This window comes from Cutaneotrichosporon oleaginosum (genome assembly GCF_008065305.1).
Source record: "Cutaneotrichosporon oleaginosum strain ATCC 20508 chromosome Unknown ATCC20508_contig03, whole genome shotgun sequence".
NCBI classification, from domain to species: domain Eukaryota; kingdom Fungi; phylum Basidiomycota; class Tremellomycetes; order Trichosporonales; family Trichosporonaceae; genus Cutaneotrichosporon; species Cutaneotrichosporon oleaginosum.
The window spans coordinates 708,068-730,441 of record NW_027072172.1 but is presented as its reverse complement, the minus strand read 5'-3'; the positions used below and the strand labels follow the sequence as shown (position 1 = coordinate 730,441).

Below are 22,374 nucleotides of genomic sequence, written 5' to 3'. Positions count from 1 at the left end.
GATAGTGAGATTCCCTCCCCATTTTATTTTGGGGCCTCCGCGTCGATCGTGCTGATCGTTCTCCGCTTCCCCCCGTTCCAGTGTCTTGTTGCTTGATGGTCACTCTACACGTCTCCTTCCTTCTTCATGTCCTGATATGTCACGTGACATTTTCTGGCACCCATCGTTGGTCACCTCATCATCGCAAACTTCGGTGGACTTTACTTCATAGACTTCCAACAAAGTACATGGTCTAATTTGCTACTGACCAACCAAGCCAAGAGGCAGCTGTCACTAACGGTGGAGATACCTTCGCTGCGGAGGAGGCTCACCGCTGCCGAGGCTGACGTCCATTCACTCACCATCATCGTTCCAGAATTCATCAAGACGATTCGCCGGTGGCATGATCAGCCTGCCCACAACGTCGGAATCTCGCCTTCACATATTACAAAGTTGATAACCCCCGTCTTCTCCTCGCTAACTGCTATTTTACATAGTGAAACTCGTGCGAGGTCGTTCAGCGGTTCAGTGTGCTGATCATGAGCAGAGCGGTGCATAAACCGCGATGGGGCGGACCTCAAACTAGCACCCGGCATCTGTTTCGCTCCAGTCAGCGATGACCGCTGGACGTACAAGGGGGGGAGCCGCGTGCCGCATGTTCCATTATTCCGCACACACCCCTCCGCCCGAACCTAATGCCTGACCATACCATGCCTATCATGTCCCATGGCTCCTCAAGAGATTCACAGCTCCTTCCCTGTTCTCCGTCTGGTCGAGACATACATGCAACACGAGATCATCCTTCATCAGCACACGCCAGGGAAATGTTGTGCAACCGAGCTGATTTCGCTCTCTCGATCCCTCGCGAGCACGCCGCTAGACGTCGTTGCGGCCCCTGCCACTACTACTGACACTCCCCGAAAACGCCGCTCCCCGAAATGCCATCCTCACTCCGGCGTCTTGCACAAGTCGGAGTGCGTGAGTTGGGAAGAGCGCAAGCGTCTGGCTTCTCTTCGTCTCTGACCCAAGTCCGTAATCGTGGCGGAGCCTGACGTGTCGCCCGGTAAGTGTGGCTGTTCTGATACTGGGCCGCCACACAGGACCGGTGCTCTCCTCCCCCTGATTATCCCAATCACTCCCCAGTCTGATCTTCTCCCGCTTAGTTGCTCCTCCTTTGGTGTTAGCTGAGTGTGTGAACGGGAGTCGTCTTAAGGCACTACACAGCCAAGGTACTAGCTGGCGGAGGTGGCCTGATGCTGCCCGGTTAGGGTGAACCACTGCATTCCTGCAGCTCACGGCGTGCTTTGTGTGGCGCTGAGATGCCCAGTTGACGCGCAGATCATGCCCTCCGTCATACTAGCAAGCTAGCAAGTGGACTGCGGAAGACCGGCGGCGCAGGCACATTGTTGAGTGGCGCGATTGAGTTCCGCCGGCTACTGGCGTCATCACTCGGTGCGCGAGCCGTATGCTCACTTATCCAAGGTACGACAGATGCCTTCGTCCATCCCTTGATCACTGGCTTTGCTCCCTGCTCTCGTCGCTGCTGCTCCCTTCCATCGCCCTGTATCTCCCGTAACTCCCCACTAATTATTACCTGTTATGTTGCGAGGACCTGAGGCAGCCCAGCAGCAGTAAAGTATGGTTGCTGCTCAGTCGCAACTCCTAGACGAGGAAGGTGGCCGCCCACGCCTCCCAAACAAACATTGCAACACTCGTTTGCTCTTCTTTCCTCCTTCTTCTGGACATCTCTCATCTCTCATCTCTCATCTCTCATCACACCTGTCGATTTTCTTCACCCCTCCTCCCTCTTCCACCTCTCTCAGTTCCTGTCTTTCTCCGTTCCAACGAATGTCATCGCCCTTTCTGCCGGCTTCGCTCTCCGAAGACTCAAGCCACTTCGACTATCCCGCGCCGTGGGACGAAGCACGACAAGATGCAGATGCGGAGGAGGCGGAGAGGACGAAAAGGGCGGAACTCTTCGCCAAACAGCACCTGGAGATCACGGATCGGGTCCTGCAGTGAGTAACGGAAAGGATGTTGGGCGATCTGCTGAGTGAGCTATAGCTGACAGCTTTAGGGCCCACCTCACGGTGCAGCGCACAGAGGAGATCATCGACCTCGTGTACGAGACCTTCCACCACAACGTCCTTTCCGGCCTCGATCTTGCGCTGCCGCTGGAGACCAGAATTTGGCGGGCACGAGGCGCCGCGAATGCCATGCTGCGTGAGCTCTTGCCCAGTTGTCCTGCGGTTGTAGTGGACCGCGGGCCCTCAAAGCCGCGTTCTTCTCCATACTGTCGACCCCAACCGGCGACGGCCGCCCGACACAGCGACAAGTCCGGCTCTTTACTGAGGCAGTCGCAGACGCCTTCCCTCCCTTCCTCCTTCTCATCCGTCTCCGACCTGTCACCGCCTGCGAGCGACGTGAACGACCCGGCCCCCAACCAGTCACCATCGCGGGCGCCATCCTCCCCTGCTAGGACACCTTCCCCCGATTGGACGTCGTCCGAGTTCCAGCGGCGCCTCAAAGCTCTTCCTGACCCAGCGTTCTGCACCGCAGCCCCCATGCAGAGCGCTGTCCCGCCAAGTCCCCTCCCGCAGGAGAGCCCGGTGGAGCTCCTCACCACGCACCCCAAGCCCTGGTACACCAGGCAAACAGTGGCGTGGGACCACCGAGAGAAGCCTGAGGATATCACGACGAGGAACTCTTCCAACAAACTTACAAAAACTCGGTATGACTGGTGCAGGACGCTCTACCTGCCCAACATCCTCGACGCCCCTGTCCCCTACCTGCCATCCGTTGCTGGGGCACACTACGCCCAGTTGTTCCGAGGTTGGCGAGGAAACCCGTCGAACCCTCAGCATCCGAAGGAAGAGCCTGGGTCCAAGGCCTACGATCTCTACGCTTACAACATCCTTGAGCGCGCTCTTCCACTGCGCGATCAAAAGATGCACGGGTCCCACGGCTCGTTCTTGGACGCGGTTAACGAGTTCTTAATCCACAACTCGTGCCAATCGTGGCTGCTCAGGAGGATGGGTCTCAACACCCTCGTCGAGCGAGAACGCGCGTACTGGTCTTCCGCGTCCATGGCAGCAGGGCTTTTGGAGGTGGTGGTATATCACCTTCACTGCCTCTTGGAGGCTCACGCGTTGACAACTTTTCTGTCGCTCGCGCTGCTCCCTCTTGTTCCCTCGGTTCTGGAGGCCGTCTCTTCAAGCCCAGATGCACCTCGCTTTGGATCTCCCCAGCGCAACATGGCGTTGGACTTCCTCGACAATCCTCCTGCGTGGGGCGCTTCCTACCGAGGACCCTCTTCCTCGTCCCCCGCTCGGCTCCAGAGTCCAACAGCTCTTCTACACGCACTATCCTCCCGCAACGAGTGCTGCTTCGTGGTCACCGAGCGCTCGCTGCACGGTTCCTGGGAGGCCTCGTTGGAGCTGACGGATTCCGTGGGCTCTCTCACCATCGGGTGGGGGTGGGCCAAGGAAAGGGCAACTGCGAGGGCGGCGGCTGAACGAAGCGCCATAAGCTACCTTAGCGAGGCGGGTCGCACCGCGCGCAGCGTGATGGGCGTCCACCGCAGCCGTATCAAGGTAACAGGGGACCGCTACAAAGCATTAGTTCCGGAAATTACGACCTGCGAGTCGGGTTTGATCATTGCAACCATTGTTTTCAACGGATACAGTGGAGTGGGGGCAGGTCATAATGAGGAAGAGGCTGAGGATATGGCCTCCTTCTGCTTAGCTCGTCGCAATCACATCGACATCGGGCTCTCAGCCACTGTCGGTGCGACCGTGTACTTCTGAGCAGGGGAGTGACATTGGGCTTGTATTATGTATACTACGTTATGTCAGACCGTCTCCTGGTTGATGTCGTTTTGTTATGGCTGTCCATTGTAATTGGAAACGGGGCATGATTGTGCGACGCGGGTGCTGATTGCGTGAAGCCGACGCATCGTATAAATGGGGAGAGGGGCTCGTCAAAGCGTTTCGCGCCCATTCTTATCGGTCGAACAACTCGATCTTTATCTCGAGGGCACAACCTTTTATCCCTGAATAATTTGACTATTCCACCATGAAATTTTCCCTCTCGCTACGCTTGCTGGAAAAGTGCACTGCATGCATGTAGCTGGTGCCTCGCATGTTCGGGGCCACCCGAGGCAGTTCGAGGTGGCTCGAGGCAGTTCGAGGTGGTTCGGATCTCCAGCTCAAATGTCGGATCACCTCGAGGCATTTTGAATCGCTTCAACGCCATTCCGACGTATTTGAGACCCGCTCAGAGCGCTTCCGACACCGCTCAGAGACACCGTTCAGAGATACCGGTCAGAGACACCTTATGATTCGAGTATGGTGACACAATTTGCGAACCCTGCCCATCGCAATCAAAGACACCATGTCTTTTGGAGCAATCAAAGGTTCCGTGTCTTTTAAGCGCCGCAATGAATAAGTAATAAAAGATCGACGCAGGATCGAGGGTTGAGTAGCAGCTATGGGCCCGGGTGTAGCGTTTGCAGCCGCTGCTGGCAAGCAATTGAGAGTTGCTACAGTGAGAAGTGCATTAAAGTTCTTAGTGGCCTCACGTCTTTTCTCACCCGCCGCGTGGTGTCAAAGCCCGTGCACACGCAACCCACGTACGCAGGAGGTTGCACTCAACAGCTGCGTCCGCAATCGATACACCTCATTCATCCCGTAAGCCCAATATCAAAGGACACCTACCACAGCAGAATCTGCTTGACTGTATTCACAGATAGGCTGTTGGCACGTAACACCATCGATTGAGGATCTGCGCAATAGAAGCAGGATAAACGCGGAAGCTGCTCTGAGCATAAGCTGTAGGTTACTTGTGGCGTGGCCCATAATCACCATCAGAGCCGTCTGTATTACGAACTCATGGAGGGGATTGACATCAATGTTTACCCAAATAGTAACAAAATCATAGGCGATGCGTCTAGTGAAAGAACGGGCACCTAGGCAGGCGCATTTGTTTGCGGGCTCGCAAGGTGTGTCGATTCGAGCGCCGAATGCAGAACGACCTCACCCTAGGTCTTTATCAGGTCCCTCCGGTTTGGCCTCCTCGATTTTGTTGCCGTTTGTATTCTGTCTTGTAAGCACGGCCAATAGCACGGGGCCCCATGGAATGTTTGGATGTCAACATCTTCAATTTCGCAATCTACTGTACATCCACACCATGCGCGTGAAGCTACACATCCTCCCGCCTCTCCCCGAGCGCAAGGTCGTGCTCCCACTTCAACCGGGCGTAACGATCGGCGCCTTCGCCGAAGGCGTCGCGCTGGCTCTCATCGGCGGCGCGGTGCGCGGCACCGATCTACTCCTGGAGATCGATGGCTTCGAGCTCCTGCCCGACACGGCCGCCGATATTCTCAACCCCGACGACATCGTGACGTGAGTACATGTGCTTCGAAGAAGTGTGCACTGTTGGCTGCATTCCGGGAACATACGCGACAGCGTGTGTGTAGCCAGTGCTGTGCCCAGGAGGATGACAAGCTGACGCCAGCGTGCGCCTGGGAGCAGGGGCGAAGCGCAAGCGTAGTGCCAAGCGCGACTCGCCGCGCAAACGTAAAGCTGACGGCGGTGTGCGGTCAAGGTCCAGGAGCCAGACGAGAAATGTTTCGAGTTCGAGCGTGTCGTCCTCGTCCGTGTCGAGCTCTGAGTCAAGCTCAAGCTCAAGCGAAAGCGAATCGTTGTCCGACTCGGACACGGAGACTGCCTCTTCGAGCTCCGTCTCGTCCAGTTCCGTCTCGTCTAGCTCTGTTTCGTCCAGCTCCCTCTCATCAAGCTCCAGCTCGGTGTCATCCAGCTCGAGTCCATCCACCTCGTCCGGCCCGTGGAGGTTATCGAGCTCGTCCAGATCGTCCAGATCGTCCAAGTCATCCAGCTCAAGCGGAATACACCCATCTGCGACCGCTGCTGCCCCCTGTCCCCGTCTCAGGTCGCGGAATGCGCTCTTGACTTCAGACTCGTCATCCACTTCGGCGACAGCGGTCTCCATCTCCCACACTTTCCCCACGGCTCTTCGCCCCATCCCCACCGCCCCACCAGGCCAGGGCAGCGGCAAAACGCACAACCGCAACGTGCGGCGGCGCATCAAGCGCGACCGTGAGCGCGCCGCCGCCGCTGCCGCCGCTCTCTCCGCTCCCTCCTCCCCGGCCGGCGCGCTTCCGATCGAAACTGGTGCCAACGCCGCCGCCGCCGTGCAAGTGACGACAACGCGGGTAGACCCCGCCTTCGTGCCCCGCGACATCGCGAATCCCAATAAGAAGCGCGGGTTCCGCGACGCTATGCTCGGCGTGGCGGCCACGCGGGTGGTGTACGAGGACGACGCGAGCAGCGCCAGCCCCGCCGCCGGGGCAGGAGCTAGAGCGGGCGCTGGAGGAGCAGGGGCTGGACCGGGAGAGGTCGCGGCTTCGAAGCGCGAGACGGGGCCGACGAGCGAGGCGCAGGCGCCCGCGACGCCCTCGCCCCCCGCCACACCCATCCGCGTTACCATGCCCACGCAGCGCCGATTCGTGCCCCCGAGCGAGATGGATGCGCTGCCAAGCAACGTGTTCGTCACATCCCGCGAGTTTGCGTTCAAGAAGGACGACGACCGGCGGCGCGCCGACGCGCGCGCGGCCAAGACGGCCGCGGTTGCCAAAGCGCAGAGGGCGCAGGTGCAGGCACTAGCTGAGGCGGAGGCAAAGGCGCGGCGCAGCCTGCGCCACCAGGCGACGCGCGCGTCGCCGGTGTATGCGCAAGAGGACGAGGAGGAGCGGGAGTGGACGGCAGAGGAGGCCGCGGCGGCGGCGCTGTTCGCGCGCGCGGAGCGCACCTTCGATGCGCTCCCGCCCGCGCTGCGGCTTCGCGTCGGCGACGTCGCGGCGTACAAGGTATGCATTGAGTAGGGACGTGCTGACACAAGGCTACCGAGCTCAATATGGTTACGTACAGCCCCGAGCTGCGGGTCGTGCTCGCGCGTGTCGTGCGTGTGGATGATGGGAGTGTTAGCGTCCGCACGATTCCCCGACCTGAGGGAGTGGGGGCGGAGGAAGTGGAGAGCGACGTACCGCTCGCGATTACGAAGGAGTGGCGCCTTCTCGAGAACTAGAGCTTGCGTGTGATAGCTCAGACCTTCAATGCAATGATACAGTGTTACAATCTAACGTCTATCATTCGTCATGCCCGACATGCTGAGATCGCCTCGGCCGACTTGTGGTCCTGCTCCCGCATCGCGCCGATGCCTCCGCCTTCTCCTCCTTCATTCCTTGGTAACCCGCGGGACCTTGGCCCGCCACGCCCCGGACCACATGTTGAAGTTGTACTGCTCTGTCTTGCGGTAGATTTCGTGCGCCGCGTGCCGCATGTGTGTGCCCAACTTCGACTTGACCTCAAAGTGCACGCTCCCCGCCTGGAATGGGATGGTGACAGCATTGGACTTCCCGGAGCTGAGGTGCTTGGCGTGTTTGCCGCCATGGCCCGAAGGCCCGTTCGTGACGATAAGCTCAACGTCTTCCAGCCCAGCAGGAACAAGTACGACGGCGTTGATGAGGTCGAGCGCCCAGTTGGCGTGATCCGGCCGCCCAACACTGTCGTTGGATGCCTCCAGCGTCTTTGGGTGGGTACGATACCACATCCAAACAACCAGCTCATCAGCGACCTCAGGCTCGCCGTCGCGCCACCGCCGCGCAAAGTATGCGGTCATCTCTCGGAACGCGACGTGGTCCATGCCACGCGTCCAAGCACTGCTGCCCGGCTCGGCGCCGAGCACGGGCGCAATGTTGTGCGACTCGCCATAGTCGTTCCACGAGATGACCTGGACAATCTCGGGAGCCCGCGCGTCCGACAAGGCGAGGATGGATGCCCACCGGCTCGGGTAGAGCAGGTCGTCAGAGCGGTAGATCCAGTTCTTATCAAAGGCCCACTCGCCAGTCTTGCCGTAGTGTGTGAAGAAGAGCGGGGAGACGGACGCCATGAAGGGCTTCGGGGACGCAATGTAGGCCATGTCGTCGTGAGAGAGGGAAATGTGTCGGTTGCCCATGGGCCTGGAGTTAGTTGGTGTGCCGGGGAGGGGTGGGAGAGGGGAGGTAGAGGAGGAAGGTGGACACCGCGCTGAGAAGCTGTCTCTCACAGACAGCATGGAATCTCTTCCACTCCAGCATTCTTGCACGTCGCGACCTAATGTACTCACCAAGCACCATTCCATGAGAACAGCCCGTCGATGAGCATGTTATCGATCAAATCGTCGGGCGGCTGGAACCACGCTGGCCAGAAGGAGACATGGAACCTCATCTTCTGGTGCAGCTCATCGAAGAAGCCTTTCCACCCCTTGCCACCCCAGCTGGCTGCGTGGCCATCGAAGGCGGTCAGGACGGGCCGATCGTTGTGCATCAGCTGCGCGGGCGAGCCCATGAGGCCGGCGATCTTGGTGGTGAGGGCGACGGCGTCACTCCACTCGCTCGACGACATGACGTTGAGGTCGAGCGACAGCGCAAGCCGGATCGGGCTGCGGCCCAGAACGGGCGCCTTGAGGCGCTTCGCGGCGATGAGGTAGGCCGCACGCGCCTGCCGGAACTGCCACTCCTCCCGTCCCAGATTGAGGATGAGCCCGTCCAGCCCGCTCTCCTCGGCTAGATCGAACGTCTCCTCCCAGTTCAACGCGGTGAAGGGGTACGTGTTACCGAGCTGCTGTTAGAGCCCTCGTCGAAGATCGCTTACCATGAAGTGCGCGACAACCTTGCGCGTGTCTCCCCCCGGAGTCATGGGCTTGTGAGGTGTCTCGACCGCACCGACCTGCGTGTCTGGAGGCGGGCGGTCTTCTTCATGCACATAAGCATTGTGCTCGAGGCTCTCGTCAAACATTGGTCTCCCGCCCCCGTGCTGCTGCCAGTGCGCGAGAAGAGAGTAAAGGATAAGTGCGAGAAAGAGGAATGTTGCTGTTGGCCGCACTATAGGGTGCTTTGGTAGCAAAGGAATGTGCATGGGGGGTGAAGCGGAGGGGGGGCGTGGTCGTGGGAGAGGACGTGGAAGACGACGTGTATGGGAGCGTGGGCGTATGCGTAGGCGTGGACGTGTGTATGCGAGCGTGCGGTGCTGAACAGGTTAAGAAAGTGAGAAGTGCAAGTGTGTGCGAATGGCGTTTTGCGCACTGCCGGCGGCTGGAACAGAGTGTCGGCGGCGCGTCCTTCCGGGTGAGGAGTGCGGACTGAAGCTGAGACACCGCCTGGGATGAGGCGCGGCGTCGGATGCAAGAATGAGACGCGGGGGAGGTTGGGGGGGGGGGGGGGGAGAACAGGAGGGTCGAGGCGAGCAATGACAAGGACAAGAAGAGCATGACGGAAGCAGCAGCGGTGGGCGTGGCGACGGGGCACCAAGCTTCCTACCCGTCGTTTCCCTCGTTGGAGTTACCCTGTGCTCCCCGTCATGATCCAGCCAGGAAAGCCGTGAGCGAGCCGCCGCGCATTCGCGTGTTCAATGCATGCAAGAGGAGCTGGAGCGAAGCAGGTGGAACAAGCAGAGCACGGTAGCACCGCGCCAATCCAGCAGGAGAGGACGCGCTCCCCTCGCGGCATGGACCGGTGCCGAGATTACGGGATGGGCGGGATTCACTTTCCTGCACTTTCCTGACCCCAAACAACATTACCCGGGCAGGCGAGCGACGAAATTGGAGTCTTGACGTTTTCGCGTCCAACTGCAGCTTGGTCTGCAATGTGGCCTGACGCTGCATCTCTTGAATTACGTTGGCAGAAACACGTCAAATGAAATGTGTGCTCGAGTGCGCAAGTCGCGTGCTGAAACTTGTGTGCGTCTGGACGATTGTCAAGTGTGCATGGGGAGAATAGCTTGGTTTTGGATGAAAACCTGGAAATATCATCGTCTGCATGGAGATATTTCGTCCACTACCACTTGACCTGGTAGTGCTTGGTTCTGCTGATCTGCGTTCTCCGCCAGTGCGACCTTGGGTCTTGTTAGCTTGGAGGTTCCTGCAATCAGCCTCCATGTGTGGCCATGGCGCTGCATCTGTCAGCTGGCGTTGCCGTGAATGATATGAGGATCAGACATTAGCATCTACGCGGCGAGTGGCAAGAGTAGTCGAGTCATGTTACAGGTGGGTGGCGTGAAGCGGAAAGGTTGAGATTCTGGACTGCCTATACTACCGGGACTCAACTGTTTGCACTACAATGTTGGGTGGGCATCCATCCATCTTGGCGACGAGTTAGGATAAGAGGATGGCGAGTTGTACATGCATACATGCATGAGATGTAAAAACACATCGCCATCTAAACGCTGGAGGTTCCGGAACGTCCATACTTCATTTATCCATTTTATTCCTAAAAACCTACGACACGTGTACGTTTATGCACTGATCCACATGCTATCCACTCATGATCTCAGACACCGGTGGTATAGCTACAGATTACGCCGTGTCGATGGTCATGGGCTGCTTGCCCTTCCACTGCTCCTCGGGGACACCAAGCTCGAGAAGAGTCGCAAAGGCCTTGGCAAAGTCCTTGAAGAACGTCTCTTCGTCCTTGGCGTACTCCTGGACGACAGGCTTGAACTTGGGGTCGGTGCTGCGTGTAAGTGGCCGCTGGCGCGTCCGTACTTACGCAAGAGCCATATCGGTAGGCAACATCATCAAGGATCGCGTCTTCTAGCTAGTCAGCATGACTTGCGCGCGAGCGTCGTGGATGGTTGGAAGACATGTATGGACGATAAAGGGTAGGACAATGATGGTGAGGACGATGGTGAAGGTGGAGGAATCGGAATTGGCCGAAATTCCGTTCCAATTTGCTTCCGCTCCTCCCCACTCTCCATCGATACCACCCTACTCGATGCCACCCTACTCTCCTCGATACTCCATGACTTTCAACAAGCAAACTCACCTTGTCCTCGTACTGCGCAGGGCCCTTCCACTTCTTCCACTGCCAGGGCTCGTTGAGGAGGAGCTGCAGGTTAGCTGATTCAAAAGGCCGGTCGGCTACTCACGTCGTAGAACTGGTTCGAGAAGGTCACGGGCGAGAAGGTCCACGGGCCGTCGTAGCCGGAGCGGTCGACGTGGCAGCGGCCAAGGGCGTGGGCGCCGGCAAGGGCGACAATCTCACGGTCGTTGAAGCCCATGCGGTAGAAGATGTCGCGGAGGTGCTTGGAGCCCTGCGAGGCGTCCGGGAGACGGCCGTCGGGGGTCTGGTTGACCTCGACACCGTCAATGCGGCCGGGGCGCCAAGGGATGGTGGGGCCGCCAGTCTCCTGAATGGCGGCGACACCGCCAAGAGTCCAGAGGTCGCCGTACGAGATCCAGGGGAACTGCTTCTTGATGTTCTCCATGTAGTCGCGGGCTACGTGGAGACCGGCGTTCGCGCCGTGGCCGGCCTCGGAGGGGAAGCGCATGGTGGCGTAGTTGGAGCCGCCAGTCTTGGTCTCCTTGTCGTAGGTGCCCGAAGCGTGCCAGGCGAGACGGAGGATGACGGGGGCGAGCGAGCCATCATCGTAGCCCTCCTTCTCGAGGCCAGCAGCAATAGCATTGTAGACCTTCTGGTAGTCCTCCTTGGTCTTCTCAGCCGTGGCCGCAGCGCCGCCCTCCTGCTGCGAGTAGAAGTAGTAGCCACCGCCGGCGAGGGCCGCAACACCGAGAGCAATGAAGATGCCGTTACCGCCCGACTTGGGAGGAGGAGGGGGAGGGGGAGCCTGCTGCCGCGTTAGTCTGTCTTATCCGGGCACAAAAGAGTGTCACTTACGCCCGAGTTGTGACGGCGAGCGACCATGACGGGCGCAACGGCGCGAGGGGCGACCGCGGCGCGGCGCGCGACGTTGCGAAGAGCAGAGGTGGCACGAAGAGACATCTTTGCTATGTGTCAGTATCTTTGCTATGTTGGTCATGAAGTGTCGGTGGCGCTGCCACCGACCACGAGCCGATGTCGAGGCCGCCGGCGCGATATGGGTGACCAAAGAGGGTTGGTAATGAGGATGAGGTGGGCGCAAGGTGATCATGCCGGTGACCGTGGGGGAGGAGGGAGGGGTGAGGGAGAGGGACGGTGTAGGGACAAGCTTACCTTTGTGAGTGGTGATGAGAGAGAAAGAGAGGAAACAGAAAGGTGAGGAGTGGAAATGCCCACTCAAGAAGTGGTCGCTACGTGGGAGCTGCCCACCGCAGAGTATGAGAGAGCGCCACAGAGAGACCCACGGCGGCCCGGTCAAGTGGGGTCCGGTCCCGCCCAGAGACTAGAGTGGAGGTCGTCTCCCCCCAATCAGAAAAGCGCTATATCCCCCCATCCGGCATTCTCTCCAACGCATTCCCCGTGTGTCATCTCGATCGTCTCAGCCATCATAACAAACCCCCGCGCTGTCATCATCCCCATCCTCGTCACTGTCGCTGCTGTTCATCACTGCCATGTCTGATGTCTGCAAACACGAGAGAAAAAGTTTCCATGCAGTTCTACGTGCCAAGCTTGACCGAGTTAAACACACGTCACTTTGCCTGGGTGAGCTTAGTGATCGCCCACCTCCCTCGGGCCAGGAAAAGACATGACATGACCGAACCGTCGGCCAATCGTGAGCACGTGTAATCGTCACTCATCTGCATCGTCGGTTCTGCCATATTGCCTAATCCCTAATCCCGGTCCGGGCTCGGGTCTGCCGACTCCCGACTTCCACCATCCATCAACCCATCGTCATGCACAAAGTCGGTGGCGCGCGCTGGGTGTTGTGGTGACCTGGTCTGCATCTCGCAGATCGCAGATCAGTTAATAGCCATGTGTCGCATGGCTGGAATCACCTAATAATCCCCCGGCAGCCTCGGCACGCTAATTGTTCAATGGCTCACGCCCGTAGATACAACAGATGTAATGCAGGGCATGCTATGCTGAATTGAGATCACTTCTCGATCGCTAGCCTACTTGCCACTGGCCCTTTTCTTGGCATCAGTCGCAGCGCCAACACGCGCACCTCTCAGCTCGCGCTGCTCCTCCTCACCCCGCCCTCGCTCCTCCCACAACGCCTTGCGCTCCTCCATAAGCGCCTCACCCCACTTCCGTATGCTTGGATGCTCGAGGTGCGCTGAGATCAGCGCCTGACACGAGCCAGAATCTCACGAATGGAACTGCCAAAGAATGGGTGCAAAGTGTCAATACCTTGGGCTGCCCCGTCAGCTTGAGCGCGCTTTTAACTCACATCGTTCGTACTCTACGCCTTGGAGGGCGAGTTCAAGTCGGTCGAGGTCCTTGACCAGCTTGGACTCAGGCGTTTCGCGTGCCTCGTACTCCTCCCACAGAGCGCGGAAGCGGGCGCGCGCCTGCGCATTTCCATCGCCAGACAGCATCTCGTCCAGAAACGAGTCTATGGCTTTCGCCTCAAGCTCCGCCTTGACGTGGCCCGGAACATTCTCGAGAGGCGTAAAGTCGCCGACACTGCTATCAGGGGACCGCAAGAGTGAGGGAGCTTACTAGGCCTCGGCGAGGTCGTGTACCAGCGCCATCTGCGGTCAGTTCAGCCTACCGACGCTGAAGCTCTGCAATACGTACCATGACACAGCGTGGGATGTCCAGCGGCCGCTCAGCAGTGGACGGGACCATCATGGCCATGATCGCCATGCGGCACATGTGATCGGAGACGCTAAGATCAGCTCAATCGCAAGCAGTAGCCCACCTCTCCGGCTTCTTCACCTGACCGTCAGCTCTCCACCAGTGTCCGCCTCACCCCTTCCCGGACCCAGCCTGCACGCTTCTCGAGCTGATGTCAGACGCGACACAGCCATACGCTACCTTGAGTCTCTCTAGCATGTGAAGGAAGGCGAGGGCGTCGACCGCCTCATTCCCCGTCGATCTGAGTCAGCGACGGCCAAAAGCAACGCACTTGTACAGATCGCCTAGCACCTTGCCGCCGGCGCCGCGCGCACCAGCGGCGGATGTGAGAGCGTCCTGAGCGACATCGGCGGGCATCGCGCGCGTATGTCGATGCCTGCTGCAGTTAGCTAGAGCTGTGTCAGTGAGCTAACCTTAGCCTATACGGGCGTAACAGTCGGCGGAAAAGAGTGGGACGTAACGTCTTGAAAGCGGTCCAGACGACCAAAGTGGGAGGCAAGATGTTCGAGATGCTGAAATGGAGACGCGCTTGTTGATTATGAACACGACAGCGGAGATCCAGTAATGTCCGCGGCTCCAGTGGACGAGACGAGCGGAGTTGGAAGCAGAGCAGGAGAGCGTGCTACGAAAGGAAGCGCAATCAGCGAGTATGACACGCCAATAGTTTCACACTTCACACTTTGACATCTCGACACCTTGCAGCTAGCTAGATAGCTAGCTAGCTAGCTAGGCAGTTGCAGAGATTGCCACAATTATTTACTGTACACCTCCACTCTGCGGCGATAGCGGGCGGGCATGCCGCAATGTCCGCTCATGTTGTTGTGAAACACGGGTGCAACACGATCACCGATCCAATGGACTCGATGTCGGTCGCTCAATCATCAATCACTTGAACTCGTCGATTTCATCCTCGCCATCAATCATCTCTTCACTCTGCTTCATCAACGCCGCATTCCGCATCTACGACATTAAGACATTAACGCGCTTTTAAGTCTTAGAATGCGCACTCCTACATTCCGCACACTTCTCTGACTGGGCGCGTCCGCACTGTCCATTCTTATCATCTCGTCATGTCCGTCCCTACCTTCCGCAGTGGCGTGCGGTCCACTGGGTGAGTGGACCACATCTACACGTTGTCTTTTCTTTTTGGCTCAAACGAAGCCCTTTGCTTACGCTTCGCAGACTGCGAAAGCTCAAATCGACTCCTTCATCTGCAGCCATGTCGCTTGAGGACGAAACGCAGCAACCACCAGTGGCAGGGTCGTCGCAAACGTCGGCGGCGCACATGAGCGCCGCCATCTTCGAGCAATTTCAGCAACAGTACGCATCAAGCGTTCCAAGCGGGCCGAGTGCCGCCCCTACCCCTCGCGCCACGCCCATCATTCCCCATCCGCCGCTCGTCGCACCTTCCTCCGATCTCACCCAGGAGCCCGAGTCGGATGGCAGCATCGCATGGGAAAGCAATACAGCTCCCATACCACCTAGCTCGTCTCTCCGTCGCTCCTCTCTGGGTCATATCGAGGAGGAGCCTCAGCCCCAGGCCGTGAGTTCACTGCCTGCCCCCTCTTCCCACCCTCCGGCGCAGACATCTCAGCCGCCGCCCCCAGCGTCCGGCAAGTCATCTACACTTACCAATTTGGTATCCCAGACCCCAGAGTTCGCAAACGACTCCCAGAAAGATGAGGTTGACTCGGCGCAGAGCGAGATCAACGACGGGGGAAGTAGTGGCGGGTCTGACATCTCCACGCCTCCGAACTCAAATCCTGAGGCGGCCAGCACACCGACTCGCGCCTCGAAACGCTCACTTGTCGCGCCCCTCCGTCCCATTACCCAGTCGGTGCCAGGCGGCATCACATCATCTACTCGCCAGCTTATATCTCCATCCCGACACGCGACCATGTTAACCACACCCGCCAAGACCACACAACCTTTACGTCTTTCGCCGACCAACAAGCTCACTGATCGCCCAACTCCGTCCCTCACGAAGGTCGGCAGCCCGTCATCGTCTGCTCGCCCCCCTCCCTCACCCTCGCCCTCACCCTCGCCCACTCCTCTCACCCGCCCAATTGGTAACTTTCGCACTGCTCAAAATCGCTCCCCCTCGCCGGATGAAAGTAGTGACTTTGCAGACGACATGCTGCCGACCCGCCCCCTCAAGCCTCGCGAACGTTTTGAAACCACGATGAGGGCGACATCGCTGTCCCCGAAGCAGACTTTCTCAGCTGAAGGCGATCCGGCCTGTTACACAGAGGAACCGACTTTCCTCAACGAGGACGATCATAATGTGACACAGGAGGCCGGCAGTGATAAGCACAGCGGGACCGGTAAAACCAATCAGAATGCTGGGGAGGTCGCTGAGGATAGTAACTCCGCAGTCCTCCAGGTATACCCCAGCGCGACGGCGGAGCAGCCCAACAGCTCCAGCCCTCTTCCCACAGCCCCGAGGCTCTTTGCTGCTGGTCAAGGATCCGGCATCAGTCAGACTCAGTTGAACACTGTCATCTCGGAAGGCTCCCAGACACAGCTCAACTCTGACGATCGACCGCCACCGTCCTCACCCGTCCCACGCGGTCACTTTGCGAGCATCAACGCACGGTCAGCAGCAGTGCCCTCTTCGCTTGAGCTATGGGAGGAGAGCATGCCCGACGACGAGGATATTGGTGCGCCAGGCCAGATGTCTCCGCAACATGAGACATTTGTCGCAACGCAGGTCAAATCTCTCCCTCCCTCCACATCATCACCATTCAGGCAGCTTTCCGGTGCGGTTCCTTCCTCGTCTCCTTTGGCCGAGAGTAGAGGCAACTGTGCGAGGAGCACAACCGCTACGAGTCGCGACTCGACTGACATGCCTCGTGAACTCGATGGCGAGCTAGAGCCTACCTTCGTGGACGCCGGAGGCCATGTCTCTGACGGGTCACTTCCAGCAGCAGCCAGTGACCCTTTTCCCCCAATCCTTCCTCCTTCAAGCGTTGAGCGACCCCGTCGATCAGCACGCGCAGCTGCCAGCACATCCGTGATTCCTGCTCCACAGCCGGCCCCGATCAATCATTGCAGGACTCAAGAAGAAACAGCGACAACAATGTTGACCCCAACAAAGAAGCGCCCGCTGGAGCCGGAAAGTTCAAAAGAATCGTTGCTCCCCGCACAGCGGCCGCGCCGTAGCCCCTACAAGTACGGCAAGCGTTATAATCGCCCATCGGCCATCCCATCATCTCGCGTTCACGTACCTCACCAACTGCAAGCATCTGAAGGACCACTTCCAACTCCGCTGTCGCACCCTGAAGGTGGCAGCCCGCCTTCTCATGGCGGATCTGGAACGCAGGAAGCATCAGCCTCCGCAGCCAGTGCCGATGACGCCTCGCGACCGGATTCATCGTCCGCTCCGCGAGCTGAGCCTTTTTCTTCCATGCGTACCTCATCGACCTCAAGCAGCTCGGCCCCCGATGATCCCGATGACACAACCTTTCCCGGCACACTTGAGCGCGAGGACCAGCAATCGTTAGCAGGGGAACTCATTACCTCCCTGCCGTCTTTACAACTAGGTGCTCCCATCGCGCGCAGCAAGTCTACGCCTGTAGGCATGCGACACACAACTGCAGTTCCAAATGAGCGAGCGACATCACGAGCTGGAAGCCGCCCCGTGCGTGACAAGCGTAAGACGCGCTCCTCATCTCCCGAGTTCTCAGAGTCTAGCAGCTCAGCGCCGGAGGACGTGGAGGATTCCACCTACCGCCCGGTTGAGGCTGCGGTCGGTCCCTCGAAGGGCAAAGCTAAGAGAGCGCCCGCAACGCCCCCAAAGCCCAAACTGAGCAAGCGGCCCAGAAAGGAAGCTGTGTCCACTTCTGTTCGTGCACCTCCACCCAAACCCAACAAGCGGACCCGGACGATCGCCGCTGGGGCCCGACCCAGGTCCCTTCGGCCTGCAAGTTCGGCCTCGCGTACAAAAGGGGCTCAGGCTGTGGCTGCGCCGCCAGATATCCCGCCACTTCGCGTGCTCGCGCAGTGGCGTGACAGCACCGATTTCTACGCTGGCACGGTCGTGGCCCGCGATGCTAGTGGCCATCACATCATGTTCGATGATGGCCACACGGAGTGTGTGGAATTTGAACAGATGCGGCTCCTCGAGCTGCGACCGGGCGAGCCAGTCTGCGAGAAAAACCCCAGTCACATGTTCCACCTAGTGGAGCAGTACGATGGACAAGGTGATATACGAGTTGTCAACGCCAACAACAAGGTGCACAGAATCCAAAGCAAATACCTCCTCGTTCTCGGCCTAGACATCGTTCGCCGCTTCTCGAATCGCCGGGTGCCTCGTGAGGAGCTTGACAAGCGCTTCCCCGACAGCATTGCTGCCTTCGCTGGAAAGGTGTTCATCGTGACAGGTTCTGAGGAGAAGGACGCTGTTGCCAAGAAAATCCAACGGAACGGCGGTGTTGTTGCGAACGACTGGACAGACCTGTTTGACATCACCGAAGACGGGCACGCGATCAGTGCTCAAGGAACTCCCTACTTGGTGTCACTTGGACCCAAGCGCGCCGTGTCATCTAAACTCATGTCGTCGCTCGCTGCGGGCGTTCCGGTACTCTCGCCACGCTACGTCGATGACTCTCTCAAAGGTCATGTTGACTGGCGAGCATATCTTGTGTCACCAGGCGAATCTGCCCTCCTGCGCGAACCAGCAGTCCAGGTGGTGGACACTGCATGGGGGTCGGCGTCATGGAATCCGAAAACTGCACAGGCGGTGCGTCAGCCGCTTGCAGGGAGTAGCGTCCTTTGGATCCCCGCACGCACGTCCTGGAAGGGACATGATGAAATCAACACGCTGCTGCCGTTCTGCCTCCGAGCCATGGGGGCGCGGGTGACGATCACTGGGACTCTACCTGGTGACTTGGTCGCAGTCAAGCATGACCTTGTTGTGGTCGAAGACCGGGACGGCCGTACCCTCACCAAATCGCAGCGAGCGAGTGGCAAGCTCGTGAATGTGGGATGGCTCAAAGCCGTTCTCATGGCTGGTGCGCGGCTGCCGCCCAGCATTTTGCGGAACTAGACGAGGTCAGCAGCCATGCTGCATGTTTGTTTGTACGACTTGCTGTACAGTATCTTCATGTCATCGAACTGTTGTGTGCGGCAGTAGTTCAACGTTCAAACAAAGCGGGACGAGGGGGAGAAGCGCGCTGACATTCCCGCGGGCCGGGGTGGAGCGGACGCGTCTGCCGGCTGTCAGGATCCCGAAGCGCGGACCGTCGTTTCGGACGAGAGCGGGACGGAGGGGCAAGCCGGGGGGAGGGTGGTGGGCGTAGTAACTGGGCTCTGGTGGTTGGCCCCCGTGACGAGGTGTAACTGTAGTTTGTCTATCCAGGGCCTGCCGGGTATTCCAGCCTCCACGGGATGCTGGGTGGAGCGTGGGCAAAACTCACCGCAGCAGAGCGCTTTTGCCTCCACGGCGATTGGCCCAAGGCCCAAGGCCCACACTCTCTGTTCACACTCATCATTCATCGTCACATCCACTTGCTCTCTCTTCAACTTACCATCCCACTCCATCGCCTCTTACTCTCCTTCTTTCTCTCCCCTTTCCACTCCCTGGAACATCGAGGCCGTCCCCATGCTTCGCCCAGGCATGACTCTGGCGCTCGGCGCCCGCCGCGCAATTGCGCGCCCCGTCGTCGCCTCTCGACCCCGCCTCTCTCCATCCTTCCCATCACGACTAGCGAGCACCGTTGCGCCTGCCCCGCGTCTGTCCACCTCCTCTTCTCCTTCCACCGCCTCCAAACAGGCCTCCTCCTCCACTTCTACCGCCGTCGCCTCCGCACCACCAATAGTCGCCGGCCGCAAGCTGCCTTCCAAGCTCGCAGCCTACGCGCCAACCCTTGCACGACTCAGCGCGCGCACCGGCGTGCCCCTTCCCTCCCTCCTCGCCTCCTTCCTCGTGCTGCATGAGCTCACCGCGCTCGCTCCCCTCGTCATCCTCTTCTACATCTTCAGCGCGCTCGGCGCCGGCTCCGCCTTCCTCCACTACCTGCACAACATGGCCAAGAAGACGACAGGCGAGGACGTCGAGGGTCCGTGGGCAAGCATGGCGCACGTCACGCGCGGCTGGTACGATGAGGGCAGTCGTCGCGTGGAAAAGGTCGGGCGCAAGTACGGGTTGTTCGGCTTCGAGAAGGGGAGCGCGGTGGAAGGCGGGCTCGGGAGAGAAGCCGCCGGCGCCGTCGCGGATGCGGTCGCCGCCTATGTTGTTGTCAAGGTGAGTTCGAGTGAGAGCGGCCGGAAGACGCTGCGCGAGTGATGCCGGTGGAAAGGAAGAGGGCCTTGGTGTCTAGTCCACCGGGATTCTGTTGCATGCCCAATCATCTCTGTTACTCCACACCTCGTAGCGGACTAGTGCTGACCACCAGGCTCTCATGCCCCTCCGTGTCGCTGTGAGCGTCGGCGCTGCACCCGGCTTTGCGCGCCTCGTCTTCCGCCCCATGCAGCGCCTCATGACGCGGTTGCGCACCCCTCGAATGCGTGCCGCGCGCGCCAGGGTCGACAAGCCATAGAGCATCAGAGTAGAAGGATCGACACGCAAGACGGCAGCTGATTGCGGATTGTATGTACATGCATGTATGCATAGCCCATCAATTTGGTCGTCAGAGGGGGACAACACGTAAAGTTCGCGATCGACGGCCCTCGCGATGGCGACGTCGTGCCATGCGATGAACATTCTCTGCGTGGACATGACCTTGAAGGTCGACGAGTGCCTAGGGTGAGTTACCTCCCTAGAGCGTTCTCGACTTTCCAGCCTCGTCCTCTACCCGTCATGTATCATAGTCTTATTGCTTATTGCTATGTCTATCACAGTTATCGACTTCGAGTCATCGGGTGGTGGGGCTTCATCCGGTGTACGGACACCTTTGCGCTCAACCATTCCCCAGCCTCCGCCTTTCCATACGACGCAAGGCCTGACAGTACGCCAAGTCGTGCAATAAGAGGGCACAACTACATGCGACAGCGATTGCCGACCTAGTGAGTCGCCGCAAGGGGAGCCATAGTTAGAAGTGTCTCTGGGTTTGCCTGCTCTTGAAGCCATTCTGCATGATGCGGTCAGTATGCGCTCTGGGGTTGGTCTCATGCCTATCACAGCCATTTTCCAAGTCCTTGGACAGCACTGAGCAGCATTGAGGCCCGATTTTGCCATGCATGTGACAAGTGTGGTGCGGCAAGGTGATTTGCCCAGAGCAAACTATGAAGTGGACATGAACGCTGTTTACCCATGATGCACTACTTATGGCCCCGAAAGTGATCACTGTTGTGTGGCCCCCAAAGGTGATAGCTAAGCGGCTTAGAGCTGCTAGCAGTCATCTGAAGGTACGACGTTCGAATCCCGGTGGGGTCTGCAGCCAGTAGATTTCACCGCTTCGAGCGTTCGAATCCCGGCTGAGGTCTGCAACCAGCAGATTTCAACGGCTTCGTGTCGTAAATTCAGATGCACTGTGGCAAACAAACGTGCCTGACTACAGATTGGACCGTCGGAAACCCCGCCTCCATGATGACATCCTTTAACGGCCTTGGCATCCACACACCCCTCTCTCTTTTGTTGTGTTGCCTCATGCTTGGCTCGCGGGTTGCCGATCGCCGAGCTCAAAGAGAGTAGGTTAAAGTGGGGTTGATTGATTACGTTTCAGGGATAGCGTGGGGCAGGCCGTCCCGTGGGGGTTGGACAGCCGCCTTTCGGCTTAACACTCTGTCTCCATCTCACAAATGCGCGTCTTCCTCTTCCGCAAGCCAGCCCTGGGAGACACGTACATGCCGGCCTTCGCGGCCGCGGGCTACGAAGTAACATCTCTTCCCGCACTGGAGGACACGCTCCTTCCCGACGCATTAGAGCCGGTGCTAGCGCGCGGCGGCGGCGCCTGGGAGGCGGTAATTATTACATCGCGCCGCGCAGCCGAAGCCTGGATCCGCGCGGCCGATGCCGTCGCCGCGAGCGTAGGCGCGCTAGATGGTAAGCCATCCCCGGACTACCTCTAATTCCAGAACCATGGTCCGCCGTGCCCGTCTGGTCGCCCGGCCCCGCCGTGCACAGCGTGTTCGCGCACGCCTCCCTTCCCCCCGCCTTCGTCCCGTCGCCCGCGCCGACGGCCGTGAGCGCCGCCGCGCTCGCGCCGCTTATCCTCGCAGCGCCGCCACGCTCCTCGCGCTCGGGGGACGCGGTGGGCGCGGGGTATAGACCATACCTCGTGCTGGCGGGCGACAAGACGCTGCCGCTCCTCACGGACAGCCTGCGCGGGGCGGGGCGCGCCGTCGAGCGCGTCAAGGTGTACGAGACACGCGAGGCGCCCGGCCTCGCCGCAGCTGTGCGCGCCCTACCGCCGCAGCCGGGGTGGGTTGCCCTCTTTTCGCCGTCGTCTGCCGGATTCGTGCTGCCCCACCTTGAGGCGGCGGGGTTCAGGCTGCGCGAGGGAGTGGAGGGGAGAACCCGCGTTGCAGCGATTGGAGAGACGACCGAGGCAGCGTTACGCGAAGGCGGGTGGAGAGTTGATGCGGTTGCAAGGACGCCGGATGCGGCGGGGCTCGTGGCTGCTATCGCCGAGGCTGAGGGAAGGCAGGCGGACTCAAACTTGTAAAAGAGGCCAGATTGTAGATGTTGTTCACCATCACCGTAATGCCACTGGCGACGACACATCTAAGCTCACTTTCCGCGACGTCTCACTTGCGTGGTGCGCCGCAACTCCACACCGTGCACAACACACACACACGCACATACACTCAATTCCACATCGCATCAGGTCATAAGTGCATCACACAAACTGGTATTCCACGCCGGGTGTCTCGAATAGTTA

The 22,374-nt window shown here is 59.3% G+C and overlaps 8 protein-coding genes across 8 annotated transcripts; 5 read left to right on the top strand and 3 right to left on the bottom strand.

Annotated features, from left to right (window-relative positions):
- Window positions 1–1,827: 1,827 nt before the first annotated feature.
- Window positions 1,828–3,785, top strand: COLE_03468 (uncharacterized protein; the record flags this gene model as incomplete). The annotated part of the gene is made up of 2 exons (XM_018425345.1): window positions 1,828–1,997; window positions 2,057–3,785. 2 exons carry the CDS (start codon window positions 1,828–1,830, stop codon window positions 3,783–3,785), a joined length of 1,899 nt encoding a protein of 632 aa, XP_018279238.1.
- A 1,381-nt stretch (window positions 3,786–5,166) lies between these two features.
- On the top strand, window positions 5,167–7,083 carry COLE_03467 (uncharacterized protein; the record flags this gene model as incomplete). The annotated part of the gene is made up of 4 exons (XM_018425346.1): window positions 5,167–5,381; window positions 5,494–5,570; window positions 5,955–6,865; window positions 6,898–7,083. 4 exons carry the CDS (start codon window positions 5,167–5,169, stop codon window positions 7,081–7,083), a joined length of 1,389 nt encoding a protein of 462 aa, XP_018279239.1.
- A 150-nt stretch (window positions 7,084–7,233) lies between these two features.
- Window positions 7,234–8,834, bottom strand: COLE_03466 (uncharacterized protein; the record flags this gene model as incomplete). The annotated part of the gene is made up of 3 exons (XM_018423054.2): window positions 7,234–8,017; window positions 8,164–8,657; window positions 8,691–8,834. 3 exons carry the CDS (start codon window positions 8,832–8,834, stop codon window positions 7,234–7,236), a joined length of 1,422 nt encoding a protein of 473 aa, XP_018279240.1.
- Window positions 8,835–10,389: 1,555 nt separating this feature from the next.
- COLE_03465 (uncharacterized protein) lies at window positions 10,390–11,815 on the bottom strand (the record flags this gene model as incomplete). The annotated part of the gene is made up of 5 exons (XM_018423055.2): window positions 10,390–10,546; window positions 10,583–10,626; window positions 10,859–10,921; window positions 10,962–11,663; window positions 11,711–11,815. 5 exons carry the CDS (start codon window positions 11,813–11,815, stop codon window positions 10,390–10,392), a joined length of 1,071 nt encoding a protein of 356 aa, XP_018279241.1.
- Window positions 11,816–12,864: 1,049 nt separating this feature from the next.
- On the bottom strand, window positions 12,865–13,909 carry COLE_03464 (uncharacterized protein; the record flags this gene model as incomplete). The annotated part of the gene is made up of 8 exons (XM_065626288.1): window positions 12,865–13,028; window positions 13,064–13,108; window positions 13,143–13,378; window positions 13,415–13,446; window positions 13,493–13,595; window positions 13,663–13,700; window positions 13,733–13,793; window positions 13,824–13,909. The coding sequence occupies 8 exons, from the start codon at window positions 13,907–13,909 to the stop codon at window positions 12,865–12,867; spliced, it is 765 nt and encodes a 254-aa protein (XP_065482369.1).
- A 713-nt stretch (window positions 13,910–14,622) lies between these two features.
- Window positions 14,623–18,599, top strand: COLE_03463 (uncharacterized protein; the record flags this gene model as incomplete). The annotated part of the gene is made up of 3 exons (XM_018427409.2): window positions 14,623–14,663; window positions 14,735–15,095; window positions 15,252–18,599. The coding sequence occupies 3 exons, from the start codon at window positions 14,623–14,625 to the stop codon at window positions 18,597–18,599; spliced, it is 3,750 nt and encodes a 1,249-aa protein (XP_018279243.1).
- A 570-nt stretch (window positions 18,600–19,169) lies between these two features.
- Window positions 19,170–20,091, top strand: COLE_03462 (uncharacterized protein; the record flags this gene model as incomplete). The annotated part of the gene is made up of 2 exons (XM_018420064.2): window positions 19,170–19,796; window positions 19,948–20,091. The coding sequence occupies 2 exons, from the start codon at window positions 19,170–19,172 to the stop codon at window positions 20,089–20,091; spliced, it is 771 nt and encodes a 256-aa protein (XP_018279244.2).
- Window positions 20,092–21,292: 1,201 nt separating this feature from the next.
- COLE_03461 (uncharacterized protein) lies at window positions 21,293–22,158 on the top strand (the record flags this gene model as incomplete). The annotated part of the gene is made up of 2 exons (XM_018426639.2): window positions 21,293–21,536; window positions 21,569–22,158. The coding sequence occupies 2 exons, from the start codon at window positions 21,293–21,295 to the stop codon at window positions 22,156–22,158; spliced, it is 834 nt and encodes a 277-aa protein (XP_018279245.1).
- Between the last annotated feature and the right edge of the window lie 216 nt (window positions 22,159–22,374).